This window comes from Rana temporaria, chromosome 9 (genome assembly GCF_905171775.1).
Source record: "Rana temporaria chromosome 9, aRanTem1.1, whole genome shotgun sequence".
NCBI classification, from domain to species: domain Eukaryota; kingdom Metazoa; phylum Chordata; class Amphibia; order Anura; family Ranidae; genus Rana; species Rana temporaria.
Window position 1 is genome coordinate 37,901,733 of NC_053497.1, and position 25,935 is coordinate 37,927,667.

Genomic DNA, 25,935 nt, shown 5'->3' on the forward strand with positions numbered 1-25,935 from the left:
CCGTTTACGTCCACGTCTAAATTAATAGGCCCGTGCGGCGTACTTAGCCGCAATGCACACTGGGAAATGTAGGCGCCCGGCGCATGCTCAGTTAAAAAAATACGTCAAAAACGTAAGGTCAAAGCATATTGACATAAAACACGCTACCTCAGCCGAATTTGAATTAGGCGCGCTTGCGCCCGCCGCATTTACGCTACGCCGCTGTAACTTAGCAGGCAAGTACATTGTGAATCATGTACTTGCCTCGCTAACTTACGGCGGCGTAGCTTAAATGCCTTAAGCTACGCCGCCGCAAAGTTGTGGCCATGTACCTGAATCTAGCTATATGTTTATTAAAGCCTGTTACAACTATTGCACCCAGAGGCGCATCTCTCCTTGTTTTTTCTCTAAAGCAGATTTCCAGCCTTTTAGTGTTTATTAAAAGTCAGCAGCTACAAAAAGTGTAGCTGCTGACTTTTAATAAACAGACACTTACCTGTTCCACGGTCTAGCGACGCGGCCGCCCGGAGCTCCACTCCTCCCCCCCTTACCGGCCAGCGCCTCCATTCACATTGTGAGCACCCGGCCGTGCCAGCTTTCGGCTTCACGGCCGGGCACTCACTTCGCATGCGCAAGTCGCACTCCGCTCTATGAGTGGACAGGCGATCTCCTGGGACCTAAGTGGCAGAGTTCTGTAGTCTCTGACCATCTCCTTTACTATGTCTGCAGTCTCTGACCATCTTCTGTATCATGTCTGTAGTATGTCTGGGGGTCTAACAGACTCTCTAACAGAAGCCCTCTCTGTGTCCATCAGAGAGGCTCCTCTCCAGGTCCCAATAAAGTACCCTGCTTCTCTTCCTGTATTTTGTTTATTGAAATCATGTAAGGATCCCAGGGTAATGAAGACTTTGTGGGGGAGCATTTTTATTAATATTTTTTTTTTTACAAGTAATGGCAGCGATCTGCGATTTTTATCGTGACTGCGACATTATGGCGAACACATCGGACACTTATGACACATTTTTGGGACCATTGTAATTTTTACAGCGATCAGTGCTATAAAAAGGCACTGATTACTGTGAAGGGGTTAACCTCTAGGGGAGCTGTAGGGGTTAAGTGTTCCCTAAGGAGTGATTCTTCTAGGGGGCGTGGCTTGCTGTGACACATCACTGATCGTGTTCCTGATGACAGGGAACACAATCAGTGACAGTGTCACTAGGCAGAACGGGGAGATGTTGTGTTTACACTAACATCTCCCCATTCTATCTCTCTGTGAGACGACCGCGGGCGGGCTCACGGAGATCGTGGCGGCCGCAACAACCGCTTCTAAAAGGGGATGTACAGGTACGTCCTTTTGCCTGCCCGTGCCATGCTGCAGACGTATATCTGCGTGCGGCGGGCAGCAAACAGTTAAAAATGGTGCTTGATGGGTATTCAACTTCAATGAATTGATACCCGTTAAAAAGAAATGAATTTTTACCTCTATTTCCTCCATAAGGTAAAGACATTTACAAAACAAAATCTTTAGTTACCTGTCCCCAGGTGGAGCCCATGAGCTGGAATGTTTCATTGAACATACTGAGAAGTCTCAGAAACTTCATATCTTCATACTCAAACCTGCTTCCAAACACTACAGAGCAGATGACATTGGACACAGACTGGACCAGGCGATTGGTGGGATTTATCGGTGATTCTAAAAGGGAAGATGTATTTGTGGTAAGAAGTTTAGATGCACTGGCACAAAAAGTTGGCGTGGGGGTTTAAAGTGGTTGTAAACCTCAGACAAAAAATATGAACAAAACATATCCCTCTATAGTGTGTACTTGTCTCTAGTCAGAGCACTAAGTGTCATTTGTGTCTGCTGCCTCATTCCTCTACTATCGGCATGAGTCACTTCTGACAAGTTTTCCTGACAAAAATGGTAACGGGGAGGGATCTCCAGCTGATTTACAGCCTCAGCTCTGTTTCTGTGTGCTCTGTTAAAGGGGGCGTGTCCCTTCCCTCCAATCATCTCTCCGAACTCTCCTCGCTGAGTTCTGCAGCGAGTAAGTTTAGCTCTCCGCCCCCTGCTTTTTGAACGCTCAGACAAGCTTTATAAATTCTGGACTTTGAATGAATATAGAGGAGAGACGACTACAGATAAACAGGTACAACTTATGTAGGGGGATTTGTTGCATCTCTGTGTATCACCTGAGGCCAGTCACTTTATTGGGTATATGTGAGGGTTTACAACCACTTTAAATGCAAAATGCCTAGTAAAGTACCAATGTTATGTACATATTAATATTAGTATTATTTGCCATACAGTATATTGCATACCTATACCACTTTACATGTTTAATGTCATTACTTTCAAATGGACTAGACCTTTAATAAACACAGCTTATTGATGCTTAGATGTCCAACCCCAACATTGGCAGTGGCTGCATGCATTGGTTAACTTTACAATAACTCTATGTTAAAATATCTCCACACTACATACATTTTACATTGCTTTCAAAGTTAGAGTCCCCCCCCCCTTCAACCACATACTGTAGCTTCTGACTTTTAATATTAGGACACTTACCTGTCCTGGAGTCCAGCGATGTTTCCATCCACTGTCAGTGCTGCCACCGGCGTTGCTGGTAAGGGAACACGGCAGTGAAGCCGGTTCCTTACCGCGCATACCCGAAGTGCGCTGCGCTCTCTTATTGGCCCGGCAGCAGGGAAAGGGGGAGAAGGGGGCAGAACTGCAAACGTACCTCACCGCAGCAAGGTCCGACGGAAGTAGGGACATGGTACCTGTCAAAAACAGGTACCAGCTCCCCCCTCCCCCCCTGAAAGGTGCAAAATGTGGCATCTGAGTGGGGGAGGAACCACATAAGCGTAAGTTCCACTTTTTTAACTCCGCTTCAAAGCAGTGGTAAACTCGGGGGGGGGGGGGATGTTACCCCTGCAAGGAAATGTCATAATGTGCTAGTACGCATCGCATACTAGCACATTATGAGAGACTTACCTTAGAACGTAGCTCTCCAACGGCACGCTGTCACCGTTGACAGGGCTTCCATCTTCCCCTGGTCTTCCTTCCAGGTTCGTGGGCTCCGGCCATCTAATTGGCCGTTCCTTTAAAGCACATGCACCGATGGTGTCAAGGGCTTCTGCTTTGTGGAATTTCTCCTAAACAGTGAACGTTTAGGAGATCTTCATTTTAGCCCAAGCCTGAGTTCACCCTCCCCAGACTAGTGGGCTACTCTCCAAGGCCTTCGACAGCCTAACACTTCATCTCCATCTTCTACCTCAACTCCACACTGCCCCCAGCTGGGCTGACCCTGAGTATTTTAGGGGGCCTGCCCCCTGCCAACCCTTCTGTTGGGCATTGTTTCAGGGCCCTCATGAATACTCAAGGTAGTTCCTCTTCTCCTCCACTCCCATCCTTCTAGAACCTTCTGCTTGTTTCTAGAAGTAGGGGGAGATCTCAGAGGTGTTGTCTGTGAGTCATACCCTGCCTCAGTCACTCAACCCTGACCCAGAAAAAAGTATCTACACTAACAAAAATCATAACATTAGCACTCTAGCCACGCTTGGGGGAACTACACTTACATGGCACTAACATAGTGTGTACCCAAACTTATGCTGCGTACACACAATCGGAATTTCCGACAATAAAAGTTTGATGTGAGCTTTTGGTTGGAAATTCCGACCGTGTGTAGACCCCATCTGACTTTTTCTGTCGGAATTTCCGACGGCAAAAATTTGAGAGCGGGTTCTCAAATTTTCCGACAGGAAAAATTCTTGTCGGAAATTCCGATTGTCTGTATGCAATTCCGATGTGCAAAAAAAACATGCATGCTCGGAATCAAGTCGACGCATGCTTGGAAGCATTGAACTTAATTTTTTTCAGCTCGTCGTAGTGTTGTACGTCACCGCGTTCTTGACGGTCGTAATTTTGTGTGACCGTGTGTATGCAACTCAAGTTTGAGCCAAAATTCAGTCGGAAATTAATGTGTGTTCTTTAAAGTGGATGTAAACCCCCATTTTTTTTTTTTTTATGTCGCAATGTAGAGTATAAGATTTCCTATCATCTGTGCCCAGTCTTGCCACAGAGAGTTAATCCAGCTCTGAGCAATCCTCTTTTATTGTTCAGTGAAAATTAACAGACTTCCAGATAAAAACCTGTCTAAATAAAAAGTCCTTTCCTCGCTCCTTGCTTTGAGTGAAAGGTTATTTACATATCTAGCTTGGACATGTTTATCATATGTTATGTTAATCATAATATGATGTGATCCACAGTATAAAAAGTGAGAAATCCACCCCTCCCCCACATAACACATCCTGGTAATATACAATGAACTGTGGATCACCTCATATTATGATAAACATAACATAACATATGATAAACATGTCCAAGCTAGATATGTAAATAACCTGACACTCAAAGCAAGGAGAGAGGAAAGGACTTTTTATTTAGACAGGTTTTTATCTGGAAGTCTATTAATTTTCACTGAACAATAAAAGAGGATTGCTCAGAGCTGGATTAACTCTGTGTGGCAAGACTGGGTACAGATGATAGGAAATCTTATTCTCTACATTGTGACATCAAAAAAAAAAAAAATTGGGTTTACAGCCACTTTAACATTAAAGTTTAGATTTTTGTGAATATTGCATTGAACCTCTTTTTCTTGCCTAGTCGTAGTGTTGTACGTCATCGCGTTCTTAATGCTCAAAAGTTCAGAGAACTTTTGTGTGACCGTGTGTATGCAAGACAAGCTTGAGCGGAATTCTGTTGTAAAGACCATCCAACTTTTTCCAGATGGGAAATCCGGTCGTGTGCACGGGGCATAAGGTTCATGGTCTGCAGATCTCACTTTTCCTTTGATCATTTTAGTGTTAAATTTATACGGTTGTTGAGACGCTACTTCAGATTCTTTGTTTGAAAATCTTTCTATATAATGTTGGGACTCCAATTTTTTACGTTTGAGGCCTCGTACACATGACCATTTGCTGGCAGAGCATTTTTGCCGAGAAAAACGGCCGTGTGTATGTTTTTCGTCGAGATCACTGTTGTGGATCTCGACGAGAAAAAAAGAGAACATGCTATCTTTTTTCTCGTCGGGAGTCTCAATTTCCTCGTCGTGTTTCTCGTCAGGCTGGCTTACGATGAGAAATACGTTCGTGTGTATGCTTAGAAACCCGCGCATGCTCAGAATAAAGTATGAGACGGGAGCTCACCTTCGGTAAAAGTAGCGTTTGTAATGGAGATAGCACATTCGTCACGCTGTAACAGACTGAAAAGCGTGAATCGTCTCTCATCAAACTTTTACTAACACGCGGTAACATGAGATTAGCAAAAGCAGCCCCAAGGGTGGCGCCAGTGGAATCGAACTTCCCCTGCCATCGTACGTGTTGTACGTCACCGCGTTTGAGAACAATGAGATTTTGTCTTGACAGTGTGTACGCAAAGAAAGCTTGACAAGATTCTCTTCAAGCCTGACAAGAACCTCGTCAAGGAAAACAATGTTTCATTTACGACGAGATTCTTGGTCGTGTACGAGGCCTAAGTCCTAGAGCCAAGATTTGTTCTAGATTTTCTTTTACCAAAATCATACAGAGTGATGACAAACATAGTGAAAAATACACTATATAATCAAAAGTATTGGGATGCCTGCCTTTACACGCACTTGAACTTTAATGGCATCCTAGTCTTAGTCGTAGGGTTCAATATTGAGTTGGCCCACCCTTTGTAGTTATAACAGCTTCAACTCTTCTGGGAAGGCTGTCCACAAGGTTTAGGAGTGTGTCTATGGGAATGCTTGACCATTCATCCAGAAGCACATTTGTGAGGTCAGGCACTGATGTTTGGACGAGATGGTCTGGCTCGCAGTCTCCGCTCTAATTCATCCCAAAGATGCTCTATCAGATTTAGGTCAGGACTCTGTGCAGGCCAGTCAATTTCCTCCACCCCAAGCTCATACATCCATGTCTTTATGGACCTTGCTTTGTGCACTGGTCCAAATCATTTGGTGGAGGGGGGATTCTGGTGTGGGGTTGTTTTTCAGGGGTTGGGCTTGGCCCCTTGTTCTCTGCGCAACAGTGTACAAAGCAAGTCCTGACCTCAACCCAATAGAACATTTTTGGGATGAATTTGAGTGGAGACTGAGAGCCAGGCGTTCTCGTTTCACATCAGTGTCTGACCTCACAAATGCGCTTCTGGAAAAATGGTCAAAAATTCCCATAGACACTCCTAAACCTTGTGGACAGCCTTCCCAGAAGAGTTGAAGCAATTATAGCTGCAAAGGGTGGGCCAACTCAATATTGAACCCTACGGACTAAGACTGGGATGCCATTAAATTTTAGGTGCGTGTACCAATACTTTTGACAATATAGTGTAGATTCAGGGGCAGATCCACAAAAGAATTACGCCGGCGTATCTCTTGATACGCCGCGTAATTTCAAATTTTGCGCGTCGTATCTTTGTTTTGTATCCACAAAACAAGATACGACTGCATCTCGGATCGATCCGACAGGTGTACGTCTTAGTACGCCGTCGGATCTTAGGTGCATTTTTTCGTTGGCCGCTAGGTGGCGTTTCCGTCGAATTCCGCGTCGAGTATGCAAATTAGCTTGTTACGGCGATCCCCGAATGTACGTCCGGCTGGCGAATTTTTTTACGTAGTTTGCGTTCGGCTTTTTCCGGCGTATAGTTACCCCTGCTATTATGAGGCATACTCAATGTTAAGTATGGCCGTCGTTCCTGCGTCGCTTTTTTTTTACGTCGTTTGCGTAAGTCGTTCGCGAATAGGGATTTGCGTAGAATGACGCCACCGTCGTAAGCATTGGCTTGTTCCGGTTTAATTTCGAGCATGCGCACTGGGATACCCCCACGGATGGCGCCGTTCAAAAAAAACATTGTTTATGTCAGGTCACGACGTATTTACATAAAACACGCCCCCATCACATCCATTTGAATTCCGCGCCCTTACGCCGCCAAAGATACACTACGCCGCCGTAACTTACGGCACAAATTCTTTGAGGATTCGAAAAAAAAAAGTTACGGCGGCGTAGTGTATCTTAGATACGCTGCGCCCGGCGGAGATATGCGCCGAGGTACGTGAATCTGCCCCTGAGGGTTTAGGTATCCTTTAAATGATATATGATTTATTAATTGGCCAATAAAAGGGAATCTTATGTTGTTTGTATAAGTACAATGATTAGATAATGGGTGAATTATTTGTTCTCAGACTTCAAATTTCACCTGTAGCTTGTATTGGATCCAAGAAACGCCTTCTTATTCTGTCCTATTAGTCAAATATTTACTGAACATTTATTATGGTCTCTTATGAACTCTCAAGGTATGTTTACAGAGGCCAATCCCTTATGTAATATAGTAGATTATGCTTGTGCTAAGATATTATTCCTATAGTGTAACTGGCTAGGTATTGTGTTCTGTCATACATCCCTGGTTTTATGAAGAGACATACTATACAATAATGCCATATCATGTTATACATTTACACAAAAAATAACAATTGTGCCACATAGCTTTTATATCAGCATCAGGATAACAAAAGCATCCTGTATCCAAAAGTCTCCAGACATCCTGTATAATGCAGCCTATTATTAGTAATTTCCATAAAATTGCTTGTAGGATGCCAAAACCTAATTAGATAAGTTTAACACACTACCCTTATAACACACCGTTGTTCCCCTATTCATTTGGAACTATGGGCCAGATTCATAAAGATCTGCGGCGGCGTAACGTATCGTCTTTACGTTACACCGCCGCAAGTTTTCCTCGTAAGTGCTTAATTCACAAAGCACTTGAGTGTAAACTTGCGGCGGAGTAACGTAAAGACGTCCGGCGCAAGCCCGCCTAATTCAAATGGGGCGGGGACCATTTAAATTAGGCGCGTTCCCACGCCGAACGTACTGCGCATGCTCCGTTTTGAAATTTCCCGCCGTGCTTTGCGCGAAATGACGTCGCCCGACGTAATTTTTTGAATGGCAACGTGCGTAACGTACTTTCGTATTCCCAGACGACTTACGCAAAAAAAAAAAATTTAAATTCGACGCAGGAACGACGGCCATACTTTAACATGGCTCGTCTAAAGTTAAGCCATGAAAAAGCAGGCCTAACTTTGCGAAGGGAAAAACCGACTAGCGACGACGTAACGAACATGCGTACCTTCGTGGATCGCTGTAAAAGCTAATTTGCATACCCGACGCTGGAAAACGACGCGAACTCCACCCAGCGGCGGCCGAAGTATTGCATCCTAAGATCCGATGGTGTAAGTCAATTACACCTGTCGGATCTTAGGGCTATCTATGCGTAATAACAAAGTAAATAGGATGAATGCGGGGAAAGGAAATTTAGAAGAAAGAATTAAGGGGATTGAGAGAAAGGGAGGAAATCAGCCAATAAGGCTTAAAGGGATTACTATAGGCAACACTGTAGTGATCAATGGAAAGGACAAAGATACATTTAAGTAAATTTATTTGTATCAAAAATATGAAAGATAGGCATTAAATATTACAAGTTACATAATGGGTATTAGGTTGCCATAAAGACTAATTAAATGTGGCTACCTTAAAATTACGAATAAACACTAGGAATTAGAAGACAAGACAGGGACAAACATTTAACAAAAAACGTGATCCAGACACGTGGTGTTCAGACCGATCATGTATTGACACTCAAATAAATATGAATTTAAATGCAATAATCAAATAGTGGGATGAGAGGAAAATGCAATGATTATCCACTCTGCAAGATCAAATGGAGTGTCAATAATGAATGGTGGGGCTGAACACTGGCATGGTGGAGGATGGAAGGTGGGAGGGTTGGGTGTGTTAAGGATGGATATGCATGTGTCAAGCATATATTGTTGGTCGACTTTGCGCTTGATGATTTGTTAGTTCACAAAGAGTTCAGTATTCAGAAGTCTTGACAATAATAAAATTAAATTGTAATAATTAGTGAAAAAAGAATTGTGTTGAACAACTGGATATTGATCATTTGTCAATGTGACATTTTGCAGGGCACAAAATAGATTGCCTGGTATTGGTTAGTATATGTAGACATACCAATGGTTAGTCCAGAAACATGAACATGTACTAGGCAGTAAATTGATATGCCAGCAGAGGAGAAACGGGATCATTCATACACAGAAAGAAGTCCAGCCCGTATTGGTGTACTAAACCGAACACCTAGTTGCTGGTAAGAGTGTAGAGAGATGACATGACTGGCCGTCCCATTAAAGGGAGGCTAATACATTACCAGACCGCTGCTTGTGGAGTTAATGGGATAAGTCCATCCATGAAGTGCAGCTTTTGTCAGATCCACTCTGGCGCTCTACTTCTTGCTGGCTGGTTAGTCACGATGTGCAGTTATCACATCAGTGACATGCCGTATCAGATTCTGTGAGGTGCGTTCATCCGTAGATAGTAATCCACTTGAGGTCTCCTTTTGTGCCGTATGGCGGCTCCAGGCATCAGGCGCCACTTACGGGTCGAGCAAGGCCATCCATCCGATGCTGATGCTCGTAAGCTTCCGTCCTCCGTCCAGCCGGACGAACCTCCGGGGTCACGTGATCACGTTGTTTTAGGTGACGTCAACGCGTTTCGCCATGCGCACTGGCGTAGCTTCGTCTTGGACGTGTGAATCAGCCGCATAGATACTCTCAGAGATACGACGGCGTATCAGGAGATACGCCGTCGTATCTCTTTTGTGAATCTGGCCCTATGCGCTCTACACAAATTCAGGAGCACACTTAAAACAAGGGGAAAAGTTCTACAAAGGTGGGGATTTTCAATAAGTAGCAAAATGTTTTTTTTTTTTTTTAAATTTTCATTAATATAGGCAGGACTTTTTTTCAGCGGGAACGCGGGGGAACGCAGTTCCGGCACCTCTTGGACTGACTGTATGTAATGGCAAGGGGTGCTTTGGTGTAATGCAGGGTATTGATGCTCACTGCTGGGGGATCTATTCTATCTATTTTTGCAGAGGGGTCTATTGTTGCTGGTGGGGACCTATTGTTGCTGGGGAGGGTCTAATGTTGCTGGGGAGTCAGTTGTTGCTGAAAGCGATCTACTGTTGGGGGAGGGATCTATTGTTGATAGCTCCAGAGGAGTCTATTATGGCTGGTTGTACTGAGTCTATTGTAGCTGAGGGGGGTGGATTTTTGGTCCATTGTTGTTAGGGGGATCTATTGTTTCTGGCTGCAGGGGATCGATTTTACTGATTTTCTTGATATCATTACCAAATTTCATACAAATTTCTTAGCACCACAGAATGATACTTGGTTCTGTATTGTCTAAAAGGCGTGGTACTGGGAAGTAGTTATGGGATGGAACCAAGGGATTGTGCTCGGAGGTGGGTAGGGACAAGGAAGAGAGGTGACTCAGAAAGGGGTCCTATTGTCTGAGAAAAAAAGCCCTGAATATAGGTATAGCCATGGCCTTCTTCTTTCATAATTTGCTAGTTTTCTAGGCTACCAGGGTCAACTTTCAGCTAAACTACTTGAAGAGCCAATGAATTGAAATAAGTGTTGAGTTGGAACTCCTAACATACACAATTGTTCCAAATCAGGGATTCCAGGTACTGTACGTGGTACAGTGGTTGTAAAGCTTATTTTGTTTTTTAGATATGTCATACTTACCTCCACTGTGCAGCTCGTTTTGCACACAGTGGCCCTGATCCACGTCTTCTGGGGTCCCTCTGCGACTGTCTTGGCTCCTCCCTGCATCAGCTAACCCCTTCTGGGAAGCACTCTCTCAGGGGGGTTAGCTTGCGGGCAAGCTCCCGAGACCGGTATCTGCCGTCCATAAGCCACCGACTACAGGACTCGGCCCGCTCCCCGGCCCTCACATCATTGGAGTTGATTGACAGCAGCGCGAGCCAATGGCTACGCTGCTATCAATCTATCCAATGAAGAGCCGAGAAGAGCCGAGAAGACCGGGCCAACATCAAGCATGTTCTCGACGTGGGACTTTCGAGGGCTCAGGTAAGTAAACGGGGGACTGGGGGGCCTGCATTTACTGAATGTTTTTTCACTTTAATGCATAGGATGCATTAGGGTGAAAAACATGAACCTTTACAACCCCTTTAATTGTAGTATAAAGAATCAGTATTGTCAGCGTGTTATGCCTTGTACACATGTCGTGTGTATGCTTCCTAGCAGTTTTCTCGACTAAAAAACAGCCCGCAAAAAAAAATTGAAACTGGCTCTCTTTTTTCTCATCGTGTTTTTCGTCAGTCTTTTTCTCGTTGTGAAAAACGGTCGTGTGTATGCTTTTTCGGGGGGGAAAAAACATGCATGCTCAGAATCAAGTATGAGAGGGGAGTGCTCGTTTTGGTAAAACTAGCATTCGTAATGGAGATAGCAAATTCCTTACGCTGTAACGGACTGAAAAGCATGAGGCTGAAAAGCGCGAATTGTCTCTCACCAAACTTTTACTAACACGGGGATCAGCAAAAGCAGCCCAAAAGGTGGCGCCATTTGAAAGAAAATTCCCCTTTATCGTCCCGTCGTACGTGTTGTACGTCACCGCGCTTTGGTCGGACTGTTTTTTGCATGAACGTGTGTAAGTCAGGCTGGAGAGGAATCACGTCGGGAAAAAAATAGTTTTTTTTCCTGCCGGGAAAAATGGTCGTGTGTACGAGGCAATAGTGAAGGCAGTGTGGGATTTTCTGTCATGACAGATTCACTTAATTTGGCAATCCTAGATCACATTTTTATCTATAGACAATTCAGTGTTCTCCAAATAAATACAATTTGGATCAGGTAGAAGCAGATGGATCCAGTCATCTGGAATAATGAAAAATAATATTGGTCAAAAACGACTGTTCTTCTCTAAGATAGATATCTGCTTTTTCCTTGGCTCATCCCAACCTCCCATGTGTCATACATTCAGAAAACACAGAAGCCACACTGGAAATATTTTACCACAGCTAAAAGATGGAGAACACCAGACCTGGGCTCCAATCTAGGGTACCTTTAGCTTACAAACAGCTGATTCTTGGGGCCTTTTTAAGCGGCATGCATCTGAGACTTCTGAGTTTTGTTTGAAATAATAAAAGATAATAACATCATCTTTAGTAAAAAGAATAAGAACATCATACGTTTCTGGTTCCTGAGCTCCTCTATTAAAAAATGAGCTTCTTCTTGTATTCTCTCTTCAATGCTTCTTTTTCCCATCCCAAAATTCCTCAGTGTCATCAATGTGAATCGACGTAGTTGTTTCCATCGTTCTCCATTGCTCAGGATCGGCCCTTTGGATCAAAAGAAAGCATTGAAACATTTATAAGAATATAATATAATGTTTTTCTACAGATACAATGCCACCCATTGATAGTTCTGAGTAGATAATGACTGATTTATGCCTCGTTTCCACTGAACGGAACGGTTCGGGTCAGTACAGTTTGGAAGGGTTAGAATGGTCCGGTCTATTCAGGTGAGCGTTTCCACTGCAAGTCGGAACAACAGGGGCCAGACAGGGTTTAGAAAAAACGTGGTGTTTGTTTTGCTTTTTCCTTTGACGTGAGCATTGACGTTTTTCTGTCCGCCAATCAGTGGAATGTATCGTGTGACACCAGTTTGTCCACCCTAACCGTACCATTTTCTATGGCCCCACATCTGAAGCAGAACCCTGAATGGTGCGGTATGGTTCAGTTGTATGGGCCGCTTTGATAATGGAAACACTCAAAATAACGTACCATCGGATATTTCCACAAGTATCCAATCAATGTTGGCGCTGCCAAAATGCAAAGGGGAACTTTGCTACACATATTCTGGGATTGACCTAGACTGAAAGAATTTTGGAAGATGGTTTCTGAAACAGTCAAAGAAATTACAGACGTGTCTCTTGGAGAAAACCTTTTTTGCTGCATGATATCCCGTTAATTAGTGAAAAATTCCTTTTTAAGGCACTTACTTACGGCAGCAAAGGCCTGTATTCCAATTCTCTGGAAAAGTACGGTAGCCCCAACTAAAATACAATGGATGGGGAGAATAATGGAGATCCAACAAATGGAAAATCTTACTATGATGTTGAGAGACCAAGAAGAGAAGTATCGGGAGGTCTGGACACCCTATATTAAATATAGGGAACAAAATCTCTAAATAGAGATCAGTGCCGGGGGGCGGCTTAGAGGGTATAATATTAATGTGGGGGGGGTCTCCTTTTTTTTCCCCTCTCTTTCTCTTTTTTCTCTCGTTTTCTCTCTTTTCTTAATAACCTTGCTTGTATTTGCTTGAGAGGATAACCAGGGTCATCCCTGGTTAAGGAAAATGTAATTGTAATAAGAGTAGGAAACATTACAGTGAGTTGTATTAGAATTATGAGGAGACACGAGTAAATGATGAGTTTAGTTTTTTTAAGATAATACAACTGTTTGAATATGTGGTAGTAATTGGTAATGTTGAAGAAAATATTAGTTGTAATGTAAAGTGGAAGTGCTAATGTACGTATGTATATTTTTATTGCCGCAGAAAAAATAAAGAATTTATAAAAAAATAAAATAACGTACCATACCGTACCAACCCGAACCGATCCGCTCAGTGGAAAGAGGCATTAGTCAACTGGTAAATTATTAAGCGTTTATTGATTGGTTTGCGCAAAAGTTATAGCGTCTAAAAAATAGGGTATAGTTTTATGGCATTTTTATTCCGGTAATATTTTTTTTTACTAGTAATGGTGGCGATCTGCAATTTGTATCGTGACTGCGACATTATGGCAGATATATTGGACACTTTTGACGCTATTTTGGGACCATTCACATTTATACAGCGATCAGTGTTATAAAAATGCACTGATTACTGTATAAATGTGACTGACAGTGAAGGGGTTAACCACTAGGGGGCTAAAAAGGGGTTAAGTGTGTCCTAGGGAGGGATTCTAATGGTTAGGGGGCATGGTCTACTGTGACGCGTTACTGATCGCTGCTCCCGATGAGAGGGAGCAGACGACCAGTGTTGTGTCACTAAGCAGAACGGGGAAATGCCTTGTTTACACTGGTCTCTCCCTGTTCTGCAGCTCTGTGCCCCCGATCGTGAGACACTGGTGGACATCGAGTCCGCGGGTCCCACGGGCATGGTCACGAAGCCCCCTGCAGGGGGGGCGGCCGCACGGTGAAATATTCAAAGTGACGTATGTACGATGTATATTGCGTGAGTTGGACGTCAACCAGTTAAAGGGCCTGGACGTCCTCAATTTCGAGGAACAACTACAAGCAACAAATGTATTCCCGCTGGAGAAGCGACGCTTGAGAGAGGACATGATAGCGATTTACAAATACCTAAATAGTGATCCCAGCATAGGAAAATCGTCTCAGGGAGTGTAAGGCCTCGTACAGACGACCGAACATGTCTGCTGAAACTGGTCCGCTGACACGTCACCGCGCTGTCTGTCCGCGCGGATTTCTGTCTGATGGTGTGTACAACCATCAGACAGAAATCTCCGAGGGGACATGTCCGCTGAAAACGGTCCGGCGGACCATTTTCAGCGGACTGTCCCCTCGTCTGTACGAGGCCTAAGAGGACAGGGAGCCACTTAATGAGATTGGAGGTGAAGTGGTTTAACCTTTAACTGCCAGGGGCGTTTTCACTGTCAGGGCAATAAGGCTGTGGAACTCTCTTCCACAATTGGTGGTGGCAGCAGGGAGTATGGATATTTTTCAAAGACTCTTCATCTTAAAGAACACAACATACAGGGATATGGGAAATAATTATAGACAAAGACACATGTACACCTACATAGGTTGAACTGGGTGGACAATAGGGACCGACAAATTATCGATGCGGCCGATTATCAGCAGCTGATATTCACTTTTTTAGAAGTATCGGTCAAAAAACTGACGATATTACCGATATTGCTTTGAGGGGTTTTACCGGGGTGATGCCTGCAGCTGTTCTTTAGAGCGGATGTTCGGCTTTATTGTAGCTCAGCAGCCGCTCTGCTATTATTACATGCAGCGGAAGAAGCCGATGCTTCGTTCGGGTTTTGGATCTAGTAATCCGGAAGCAATGTCATGATATCACTTCCCGGATTACTGGCATCTTAAAGGCGCCATTTTTTTTTTAAAAGCATTAAAAAACGCTGATCTTGACGTTTTAAATACTTTGAAGTGTAGAGGAGGAGTTTGGGATCTTATAGACCCCCAACCTCTCCATAAAGAGTACCTGTCACTGCCGATTACTGTCACAAGGGATGTTTACATTTCTTGTGACAGCAATAATAGTGATAAAAAACTAAAATATGTAAAATAACAGTGTAAATTTTACTTTTTTAAATGTACAAAATATTGTCAAAAAATATTGGCTATTAGCAGGAGAGGTGGGCAAAATATTGGTATCATATCGGCACCGAAAAAACGTTATCTCGATCCCTAGTGGACAATTGTCTTTATCCAACCTTATCAACTATGTAACTATGTAACTATGGATGGTCTTGCTGATACTTTGGTCAGTTGGAACACCAAGATAAATTTGTCATCCAGACTATCACATGGTATAAAATACTAGACAAATTATGAGCCATGATGTTGGGAAAGTACATGCCTTCATATTTCGATAGGTATAGTTCACCCTGCCATAAAAAAAAAATGTAAATGCTTTATTGAGCATGATAACAACTTTAAGCTTAAATAGGAGCTCCAGTCATTTTTATATTTATAAAAAATCAGCAGCTACAAAAACTGTAGCTGCTGACTTTTAGGTCTCATGCACACTAGACGTTTTTTGACGTTTTTACAGCAGCTGTTTTTGGCTGTGTCCATTCACACACAGAGCCATGGTTCGGCCCTGAGGTTATAACCCTCCCTTTATTCATCCAAAATGAAAAAAAAATAAATAAGAATTTACCATGTGCATTGAAGAATCTGTCCACTGTCGGCATATGGCCACGGTTGCTGAATTCATCTGCATGGTCAATAAGAACCTCTTTCACCATTTGGTAGCTGCAGAGGATTACTGCTGGGCGTGAGCCAAAATACAGAGTATATATTGACCCGTATTTCTCTTTTAGCTGGAATTATACAGACAGACAAAAATCTGTTTTAAAGTCATTGTAAGGTCTTTTTTTTTTTTTTTTTTAATAACAAATGTGTTATAATTACCTCCTCTGTGTAATGGTTTTGCACAGAGCAGACCCGATCCTCCTTTTCTTAAGTCTCCGTCAGCGCTCCTCCTCTTCTTGGTGTGCCACCATAGGAATCCACTTCCTTTGGTGGCACACCTGTAGACTTGATCCCAAGCTGTGTTGTCTGTGTCTATTGACAGAAACAATGTGGTTGTCCTTGCCCTCCACTCCCTCATCACAAGATTTGATTGAAAGCAGTGGGAACCAATGGCTCCCAAAGCTATCAATCTGCCCTGTGATGGGGAGAGAGCAGAGGGAGCCACTGCTCTTGGGCACTGCGCTGGATCAAGAATGGGCATAGGATGCATTAAGGTAAAAAAAACCTTCTGTCTTTACAACCACTTTAATGTAGTTTTCTGCAGCAAGTGACTGGTGGAGTTAGAAGAAGAATGATGACAATTAACCAACAGTCTGACATTTTATAAGATATAACTACAGTAAGTGCATTAGATTACCACATATTGCCAAGGAGTGCTAAAAATACTAGCTTTACTGAACCTGCCCATGCACATTGCAAACTAATTGCACAATCTTTGTACATCCTTTGGACTTAGCAAAACTTTTCAATGTGGAGACCTACCCAAACAATTCATTCAAAGCACATACAACTAGGCAAGAACATGCACTACATGATCTACATGATAGATCCAAAGCAGAAAATAAAATCAGTTTGAAATATGCATGGTGTATATAGTATTTAATATGTATAGTCAGCTTAATGTCTTTACACACGTTTTGGAAACAGTAGAGAAGGGTTAATTTTTAGGTATGTATTTATTTATTTACCATCTATAATAAGATTTCCCTTCACTTCTTGACCTATAGATTCAAAACAAAGGAACAGGAAATATCTCCAAAGTGGGGGAAATCCCCTCTTGGATAGCTGTCCCCTTAAAGTGTACATAGGCAGGTGCAGTATATTTTTTCCACTAAAAGTGGTGCTGGACCGCAACGGCAAGGCAGTGGGGAGAGGAAGTAGAGGGAAACCAGGTTTCTCTATGACTTCCTCGATCACATAGGGCAGTGATCCGGTTGGATAGCTTCTCGGGCATTTTGGCTAAGATCAAGTGTAGTATCTCTTTTTATCAGTGTCCAGTAGAGGTGCTGCTTCTGTCATGACTGGCTATATACCTCTGCTGAAGTGATGGGCGCTTGGAAGGCTAGTACCGGCTGGAACAGAAAGCAAGGCGCCTGCAGGCTGACGGGGCTCGGGAGTAATTCCTACAGGAAAACTGGAAGAGCCCAGTTCCTCTTGGTTTGAGCAGATCTACCTTGTCTGGCCATGGGCTGGGAGGGCAGGGAGTCCACAGTGTCTGTGGCCCCTGGGAGTGGTCGCCCTAGGGGTGCTTTTAGTAACACTTGGGTGTGGGACCCCACTGTGTGAGGGTACACATTAAATGTAGTAATAACTTGTATTTATTGTAAAAATTACAATTGGCAACTCACATTTAAATGGTTAAAAAGTGATTATCATAAAATGCCAGCCTGGTTAACTTGTCAACAAGCCTTGAGAAAGAGGCATGGCAGCGCTTCAGAAAGAGTGCTGACAGGAATCCCCAAAAGAGGAGGTTCAGGCCGCTTTGTACAATGCCATTGCTCAAAGCAGGTACTGTAAGTATAACATGTTTGTTAGTTTAAAAAAAATCCTTTACAAAAATCCTTTACAACCACCATAATATTAAGAACATACTCCATTAGCCCAGAGTAGCACTGCTCACTTTTTGTAAGCACCCAGTAGCAAATTATAGTGCACTACAGCTAAAGCACTTAGTTTAGTAATAAAGCTTATTCTCACTATTGAATAGTAAGTTTAGATGCATTCTTCCTTATTTTTTTTTTCCTGGTACATTTCTCATGAGATTTAAGATATTCAGCAGTCCATAGACTGTGAAAGATTAGGACATCACACTCTGCATTATAGTAGTTGGGATTAAGGTAAGAATTATAAAGGAATTATAGATATAGATTGATTAGATTTACATTATACTGTGAATAACGTAGTATACAGTACATCTAATATTATATGTACTAGTTAGTCCAGCTATAGGTCTTTCATCTAGTTTTAACTCATATATAGTATGTTTCTTAAAGATCTATGCAAAAAATAACATGGCTATCTTGTGAGTTCTCTATGTGACCCTTTGTATGACTATTTATAAAGTAATTTGTATGGTTAACACATCATGAATAGTTAATTCATTGTATAGACTGAATATATGATAAGTTTGTGAAGAGTTACATAGTTACATAGTTAGTCAGGTTGAAAAAAGACACAAGTCCATCCAGTTCAACCACAAAAAATAAAAAAAACACAGTACAATCCTATACACCCAACTCCATACCCACAGTTGATCCAGAGGAAGGCAAAAAACCCCAGCAGAGCATGATCCAATTTGCTACAGCAGGGGAAAAAATTCCTTCCTGATCCCCCGAGAGGCAATCGGATTTACCCTGGATCAACTTTACCTACAAATCTTAGTACTCAGTTACATTCTGTACATTTAGGAAAGTATCCAGGCCTCTCTTAAAGCAATCTACTGAGCTGGCCAGAACCACCTCTGGAGGGAGTCTGTTCCACATTTTCACAGCTCTTACTGTGAAAAAACCTTTCCGTATTTGGAGGTGAAATCTCTTTTCCTCTAGACGTAAAGAGTGCCCCCTTGTCCTCAGTGTTGACCGTAAAGAGAATAACTCAACACCAAGTTCGCTGTATGGACCTCTTATATATTTGTACATGTTGATCATATCCCCCCTTATTCTCCTCTTCTCAAGAGAGAATAAATTCAGCTCCTCTAATCTTTCCTCATAGCTGAGCTCCTCCATGCCTCTTATCAGTTTGGTTGCCCTTCTCTGCACTTTCTCCAGTTCTCCGATATCCTTTTTGAGAACTGGTGCCCAAAACTGAACTGCATATTCCAGATGAGGTCTTACTAATGATTTGTACAGGGGCAAAATTATATCTCTGTCTCTGGAGTCCATACCTCTCTTAATACAAGAAAGGACTTTGCTCGCTTTGGAAACCGCAGCTTGGCATTGCATGCCATTATTAAGCTTATGATCAACTAAAACCCCCAGAGTCTAACTATTGTATAACTCATGTAAGGTCCTCTCCAGTACATAGGTTTATGAAGACCGTCATTTATGAACTGATTGTAATGTATCTTAAGGACAGTCATATGACCAATGTATGACTTATGTAACATAATGATTTTTTGACCTGAAGAAGGCTATGGTTCCGCTTATGTAATCCACCATTATAAATTCAGTGCCAGACAAAATAAAAATTCAGTATAGTACAGTCACTCTGAGATGCATACTGTATCTACTCACCTATAGAGTTGGACCGTACACCCCCGGTTCGGTCTGCGCCTGTACTCTTGAACATCACAACCGTTTGGATCCGAACCACGAACCCTATTAAAGTCTATGGGGCCCGAACTTGAAAAATCAAAAGTTCCTATTTTGAAGGCTTATATGCAAGTTATTGGCCATAAATATTTTGGATTACTGGAGATGCCGGCTACCTTCTTTTTTTATTGGCCATCATTTTTTTTTTTAAATATAGTATTTAACTGAGCAGTTATTTTAATGATGCTTAAAGTGAAATAATAAAAATGAAAAAATCCTTTAAATATAGTGCCTGTGGGGTCTGCCTGTAAAGTGGCACATCTGTACTGTGTATGGAACCTTCTGCAGCAAAACTGACATTTATAAAGAAAAAAATTACAGTTAAATTGATTTTATTTTGTAAACAATGGCTTAGGGAGACAGTCTGTATGATGAGACTACAATTAAGGTCAATCAGAACAAGATTAGAGTTTTTTCTGGATACATTCTGGCAGGGCTTTTTTTCAGGGGGAACTTGGGGGAACTCAGTTCCACCACCTCTGGCTCAGACCCTTTGATGCCCGCTCACCACAATCACTTGTAAACACAGAAGTCCGATTTCTGTGTGTACAAGTCACAGCTCTACACTCTGTGTGTAACCCCCTGAACTCTAAACTGTATGTAATGCAGTCCTGGTATGTAATGCCCCTTTAAGACCCTTCTACTGTTTTTGAAATCTGAACGGGGTCGTGGTTGAGTTCCTGCACCTATTTTCTGAGAAAAAAAGCTCTGCATTCTGGTATCTCTTTTGGAAAACTTTGGATGGAAATTACAATTGTTTGCATCACTGTGAGCAAGCCTTATGTGAAGAAGCCAAATTATAGTACATCATTTTTTTGTTTAGATAACATCTGGTGTCTCTTTCACAGACATTGGATATAATGCCTCGTTTCCACTGAGCGGATCGGTTCGGTTCGGTACGGTTCGGTTCGCTTTTTTGGGTGTTTCCATTATGAAAGCGTGCCATAAAAGCGAACCGTACCGGACCATTCTGGGTCCTGCTTCAGATGTGGGGCCATAGAGAATGGAACGGTTCCATTAGGGCGGACCTACAAATACATCTCACTGATTGGTGGATGTGCTAGGCTTTTTTTCTAAACCTTGCATGGTCCCGGATGGTCCGATTTGCAGTGGAAATGCTCTGCAGAATAGACCGGTCCCATTCTAACCGCTCCATTCTTTCTGACCCGAACCGATCCGTGCAGTGGAAACAAGGCATTAGTAACAGGTGCAGAAAAATGGTCTTTGGGTGGTGTTGTTTCCTTCACAATGTAACCCTATAGAGAGGTACTCTTGATGAAAGCAAGAATTGACCTTGCTGTAAAAAAATAAAAATAATTTGATGGCCCTGTTAGTTGCAGAAAAAATGGTCTTTTGGTGTTCGTGGTGCCTTCACTCAGTAACCTTCTAGAGATACTCTTGATAAAATCAGGAATTACCGTATTTATCGCGGTATAACGCGCTCCCGCGTATACCGCACACCCCTAAAGTGGCCCCCAATCCTGTGAAAAAATTTTTTTTTTGTTTTTTTGTACTTACAGTTTTGGTGTCTTGCGCGGCGTCCATCGGCGGCCTCGTCGGGTCCGGCGTCCTTCTGCGGCTTCGGTGTCCTCTTCGGCGGGTCCGGAGTCTTCTTCGGCGGGTTCGGTGTCCTCTTCGGCGGGTCCGGTGTCCTCTTCGGCGGGTCCGGCGTCCTTCTGCGGCGTCCTCGCGTCCTTCCCTCCACGAGTTTGAATACTGCGCCGGCATATACCGAGCGCAGTACACTCGTGAATCTTCGGGCAGGCTCGGCAACTGTCGCGCTGACGTCCTGTACGTACAGGACGTCAGTGCGAGAGGCGCCGAGACTGCCCGAAGATTCACAAGTGTACTGCGCTCGGTATATGCCGGCGCAGTATTCAAACTCGTGGCGGGAAAGCGGGTATCGGCGTATATCACGCACCCACGATGTTGCCCTGATTTTCAGGGCAAAATAGTGCGCGGTATACGTCGATAAATACGGTAGCCTTGTAAAAAAAAAATATTTGATGTACATGTCAAACTGGTGCAGAAAAAATGGTCCTTGGGTGTTAATTGTGCCCATAAAACCTATACAAAAAAATTACTTCAAGATAAAATCAACACCCACAAAACTAGTCAGCCTGGACAGTCTTGCAGAGATTCCAGATACCAAAAACATTTAATCAGCGACATTTGCATCAGGGGCTTAAAGGGGTTGTAAAGGTTTGTTTTTTATTTTCTAAATAGGTTCCTTTAAGCTAGTGCATTGTTGGTTCACTTGCCTTTTCCTTCAATTTCCCTTCTAAATGTTTTTTTATCTTTGTCTGAATTTCTCACTTCCTGTTTCTCCTCAGTTAACGTGACATCATCACCTGAGTGGTGTTTAGTCAGCCAGAACAGCTTACTGAACAGCTTACTGAGGAGGAACAGGAAGTGAGAAATTCAGACAAAGTAAACAAAGACAAAAACCATTAAGGGAAACCGAAGGAAAAGGTAAGTGAACCAACAATGCACTAGCTTAAAGGAACCTATTTAGAAAATAAAAAACAAACCTTTACAATCCCTTGATTAGCTGCTGCTAATCCAGGAGTGATTCATTTTGACAAATGCCAGCCGGTCAACGGAGTCTGTGAACAGACACGCTCTTTCAGCTGTCACAAAACCTCTACCAGCACTGAATGCCCATTCATAAAGCATACTGGATGCATTGTAGCACAGCAGCACAATTGCATACTGGGCAGGTTCTGGCCAGTGGTCTATACTCACGGGCCAGTAACCAAGTGGATCGACTACAGGAAAGCTCTCCATGTCTGTTTTCACCCCTAGATAATCTTCCACCATATGATGCAGACAATGCCGATGGGATGAGGAAGCTGACAGCCTTGGGCACCGAGCACTAAAACATTTTTTCATCCTGTTGCAAGAGCAGGATGAGTTTCGAGAATTTCCCCTTGTAACGGTGGTCAATGAGGGTTGCCAACCAATAATGATCCTTCTCCTTGATGCCGCAAATTCTCAGGTCCTTTCACAGGCTTTGATGAATGAGGAAGCTCATGCACCGCAAGTTTGCAGAGGCATGAGAAGCAGAAGCAGAGTCCTTGGGTGACTGAGGATTACAGAATCTGAAACTGCCTCCTTCCAGCCACGTACTACTCCCAGGGTTTCTGGGAAATGAAAACCATCTCCTGAGGTTTGACGAATGCAGGTAGCTGATTATCCTATGGAAGAAAATGTGCTTAAAGTGGTTGTAAGGGCTGAAGGTTTTTTTTTACCTTCATGCACTTTATGCATGAGGATAAACAGCCCCCCTCAGCCACCCTAAAACTTACCTGAGCCCCAACTTGATTCAGTGATGTGCACAAGAGCAGCAGCTGTCCCAGGTCTCTGACTTCTGATTGGCTGAGACACATCAGAAGAAGCCATTGGCTCCTGCTGCTGTCAATCACAGCCAGTGAGGAGGGAGCAGGGCCAAGCCGCGCTCTGTGTGTTTTATGGACACACAGAGGTGACTTGGGAGCGAGCACACTCGAGTGCCCCCATAGCAAGTGGCACTCGGCATCGGGGAGGGGCAAGGAGAGCAGGCAGGGGACCCAAGAAGAGGAGGATCATTGCTGCTCTGTGTAAAACCACTGCACAGAGCAGGTAAGTATAACATACTATATTTAGTATTCAGACAAAAAAAAAGAACCTTTATTATCACTTTAACGAAGATATACATTAGCTTCAGGTAAGGAATAAGAAGAAATACAGTTCTGTATAACTATTACAGAAAGTTATTATTGCATAGAGATGCAAACCTGGACCCCCCCCCCCCAGACATCTCTCTTGCAGAACAGAAAAGCCTCTCCAAGCAATCCCCCTACTAAGGCCCGGATTCAGATACATCGGCGCATATTTATGCGGGCGTAGCGTATTTAATATACGCTACGCCGACGCAACGCACAGAGGCAAGCACTGGATTCACAAAGCACTCGCTCCCACTCGCTCTTAAAGATACGCTGGGTTTCCTCGGCGTAAGCCAGCGTAGGTGGAAGTGGGCGTGAGCCATGCTAATGAGGCATGACCCCATGCAAATGATGGGCCAAGCGCCATAGAGGTACTTAAAATGAACGGCGCATGCGCCGTCCCGTGGCCGCATTCCCAGTGCGCATGCTCAGAATCACGTTGAAACAACTGCCTAAGATACGTCGAATCACTGCCTACGACGTGAACGTAACCTACGCCTAGTTATATTCACGTACAACGTAAACGACAAAAGATACGACGGCTTGTGTTCCCTGGTCCATACCTTTGCATGAGTTGCGCCTCCTATATGGGGAATAACTTTACGCCGGACGTACGACTTACGCAAACCGTGTATATTATGTGCCGGGCGCAACTAAGTTCGTGAATCGGCGTATCTCCCTCATTTGCATATGCAGAAAATCAATGGGAGCGGCAAATGCGCCCAGCGTAAATATGCGCCCACTATGCGACGGCGTAGGCAAGTTACGTCGGACGTAGGAAGCCTATTTTCAGGCGTATCTTAGTATGTGGGTTGGTGCATAGATACGACGGCGCACATTTGTACTTACGTCGGCTATCTTGAGATACGTCAGCGTAAGTGCTTTGTGAATCCGGGACTTAGTGTTCGGTATCAGCAAATAAAGATTTCAATAGCTTTCAATTCTCATTAATCTTTCTCAAATTTATTTATAGAACAGATGCATTTTATGTAGTTACACTTTGAGTTGAATGTACTAATGGAACATAGGCTCTTTACTTTGCAAGGGAAGTCACACTTTGCACAGGCATGTTCCCCAAAGCTTAGTGAATGAGGTGAAATTTCACTTAGCAAAGAATGCCCAATCACGTGCAAGGAAAATAAATCTCCCTTTTATATCAATAAAGCAATCAATTAGTGCACCAGCATGGAATATGCACGAGTTTCATTTGTTCTACAATAACATTTAGGTAAAAATAATGATGCATGAGTGGGCCAGATTCAGATAGATTAGCGGATCTTTAGATCCGCGTAATCTATCTGATTTACGATCCGACTGTGCAATTTTGCGAGGCTAGTGCAGTATTCACAAAACACTTACCTCGAAACTTGCACCGGCGGATCGTAACTCCCCCGGCGGAATTCAAATTCCGCGGCTAGGGGGAGTGTACTATTTAAATCAGGCGCGTCCCCGCGCCGATTTAAATGCGGCTAAATTTCCGGCTAAATTTCCCGGCGTGCATTGCTCACACTGACGTCGCTAGGACGTCAGTGGTTTCGGCGTGAGCGTAACTTGCGTCGGGAAGAATTCTGAATCGGCATACGCAAACGACGTTAAAATTTAAAACTCGGCGCGGGAACGACGACCATACTAAACATAGGAAACGCCTCAGTTACCCCTGCTATAGCAGGGGTAACTATCCGCCGGAAAAAGCCGAACGCAAACGACGTGAAAAAAAGCGACGGGCGGGCGTTCGTTACTGAATCGGCGGTTCTCCTCATTTGCATATCCGACGCGTAAAAAAAGGAGGCGACACCTAGCGGCCGGCGGGAGATTGCAGTCTAAGATCCGACGGTGTAAGTCACTTACACCTGTCGGATCTAAGAGAGATCTATGCGGAACTGATTCTTATGAATCAGTCGCATAGATCCGACCGTCGGATCTCAGAGATACGACGGCGTTTTAGGAGATACGCCGTCGTATCTCTTTGTGAATCTGGCCCAGTATGTCTGGAATCTTAATTTTCTCTACCCAAAATGTTAGTTTAATTTTCTTCACATAAAGTCCAAATCCTACATTTCTACAATATAAGGAAAACCTACCTGATTCAAGGACTTTACCATTTCTCCTCTCTTTACATGCAGCAAGTTCCCAATCACTGGCAGGGGGGTTGGTCCAGGGGGCAAATTGCGATTCCTATACATTTTATCCCATGTTGAATAAATAAACATAAAAGAGAGAAGCAAAATGAGGACCAGGGTTGCCAATGCTGTTATTTCCATGTCGGAATCACCTTCAGCAGTAGCTCAGTTCTCAATGTTCTAGTGTTTTTATCCAAGAGTGCACTGGGCATATGCCAAGATCTGTGCAACTGTATCATAGTTCAGTCAGTGACTAAAACACAAAATATTATCAGCAGCAACCAGCAAGACAATAGTTCAGAAAGAGAACAGTCAACAGCCTTTATGTCTGCTCAGATAAAAGGTCACTCGAGCATTAATGCACACACAATTTTTGCATCTACCTTCAATAAAATATACAGGACAACACACCACTATTTTCTATGTTCACATTGGCCCGGATTCAGATAGGAGATACGACGGCGTATCTCCTGATACGCCGTCGTATCTCTAAGGCCGGCCGGTCGTATCTATGCGACTGATTCATAGAATCAGTTACGCATAGATATGCCTAAGATCCGCCAGGTGTAACTGTGTTACACCGTCAGATCTTAGGCTGCAATTCCAGGCCG

The 25,935-nt window shown here is 43.4% G+C and overlaps 1 protein-coding gene across 1 annotated transcript in view; it reads right to left on the reverse strand.

The window, feature by feature from the left end:
* LOC120913331 (cytochrome P450 2G1-like) overlaps positions 1-25,503 on the reverse strand; it is a 47,292-nt gene extending 21,789 nt beyond the window's left edge. Inside the window, exons 1-4 of the mRNA XM_040323202.1 lie at positions 25,286-25,503; positions 15,816-15,978; positions 12,077-12,226; positions 1,512-1,672 (exon numbers count right to left, since the gene is read on the reverse strand). Of these exons, the coding sequence (XP_040179136.1) occupies positions 1,512-1,672; positions 12,077-12,226; positions 15,816-15,978; positions 25,286-25,465 (654 nt within the window). The 5' untranslated portion in view covers positions 25,466-25,503. The remainder of the gene's footprint in view (positions 1-1,511; positions 1,673-12,076; positions 12,227-15,815; positions 15,979-25,285) is intronic.
* Between the last annotated feature and the right edge of the window lie 432 nt (positions 25,504-25,935).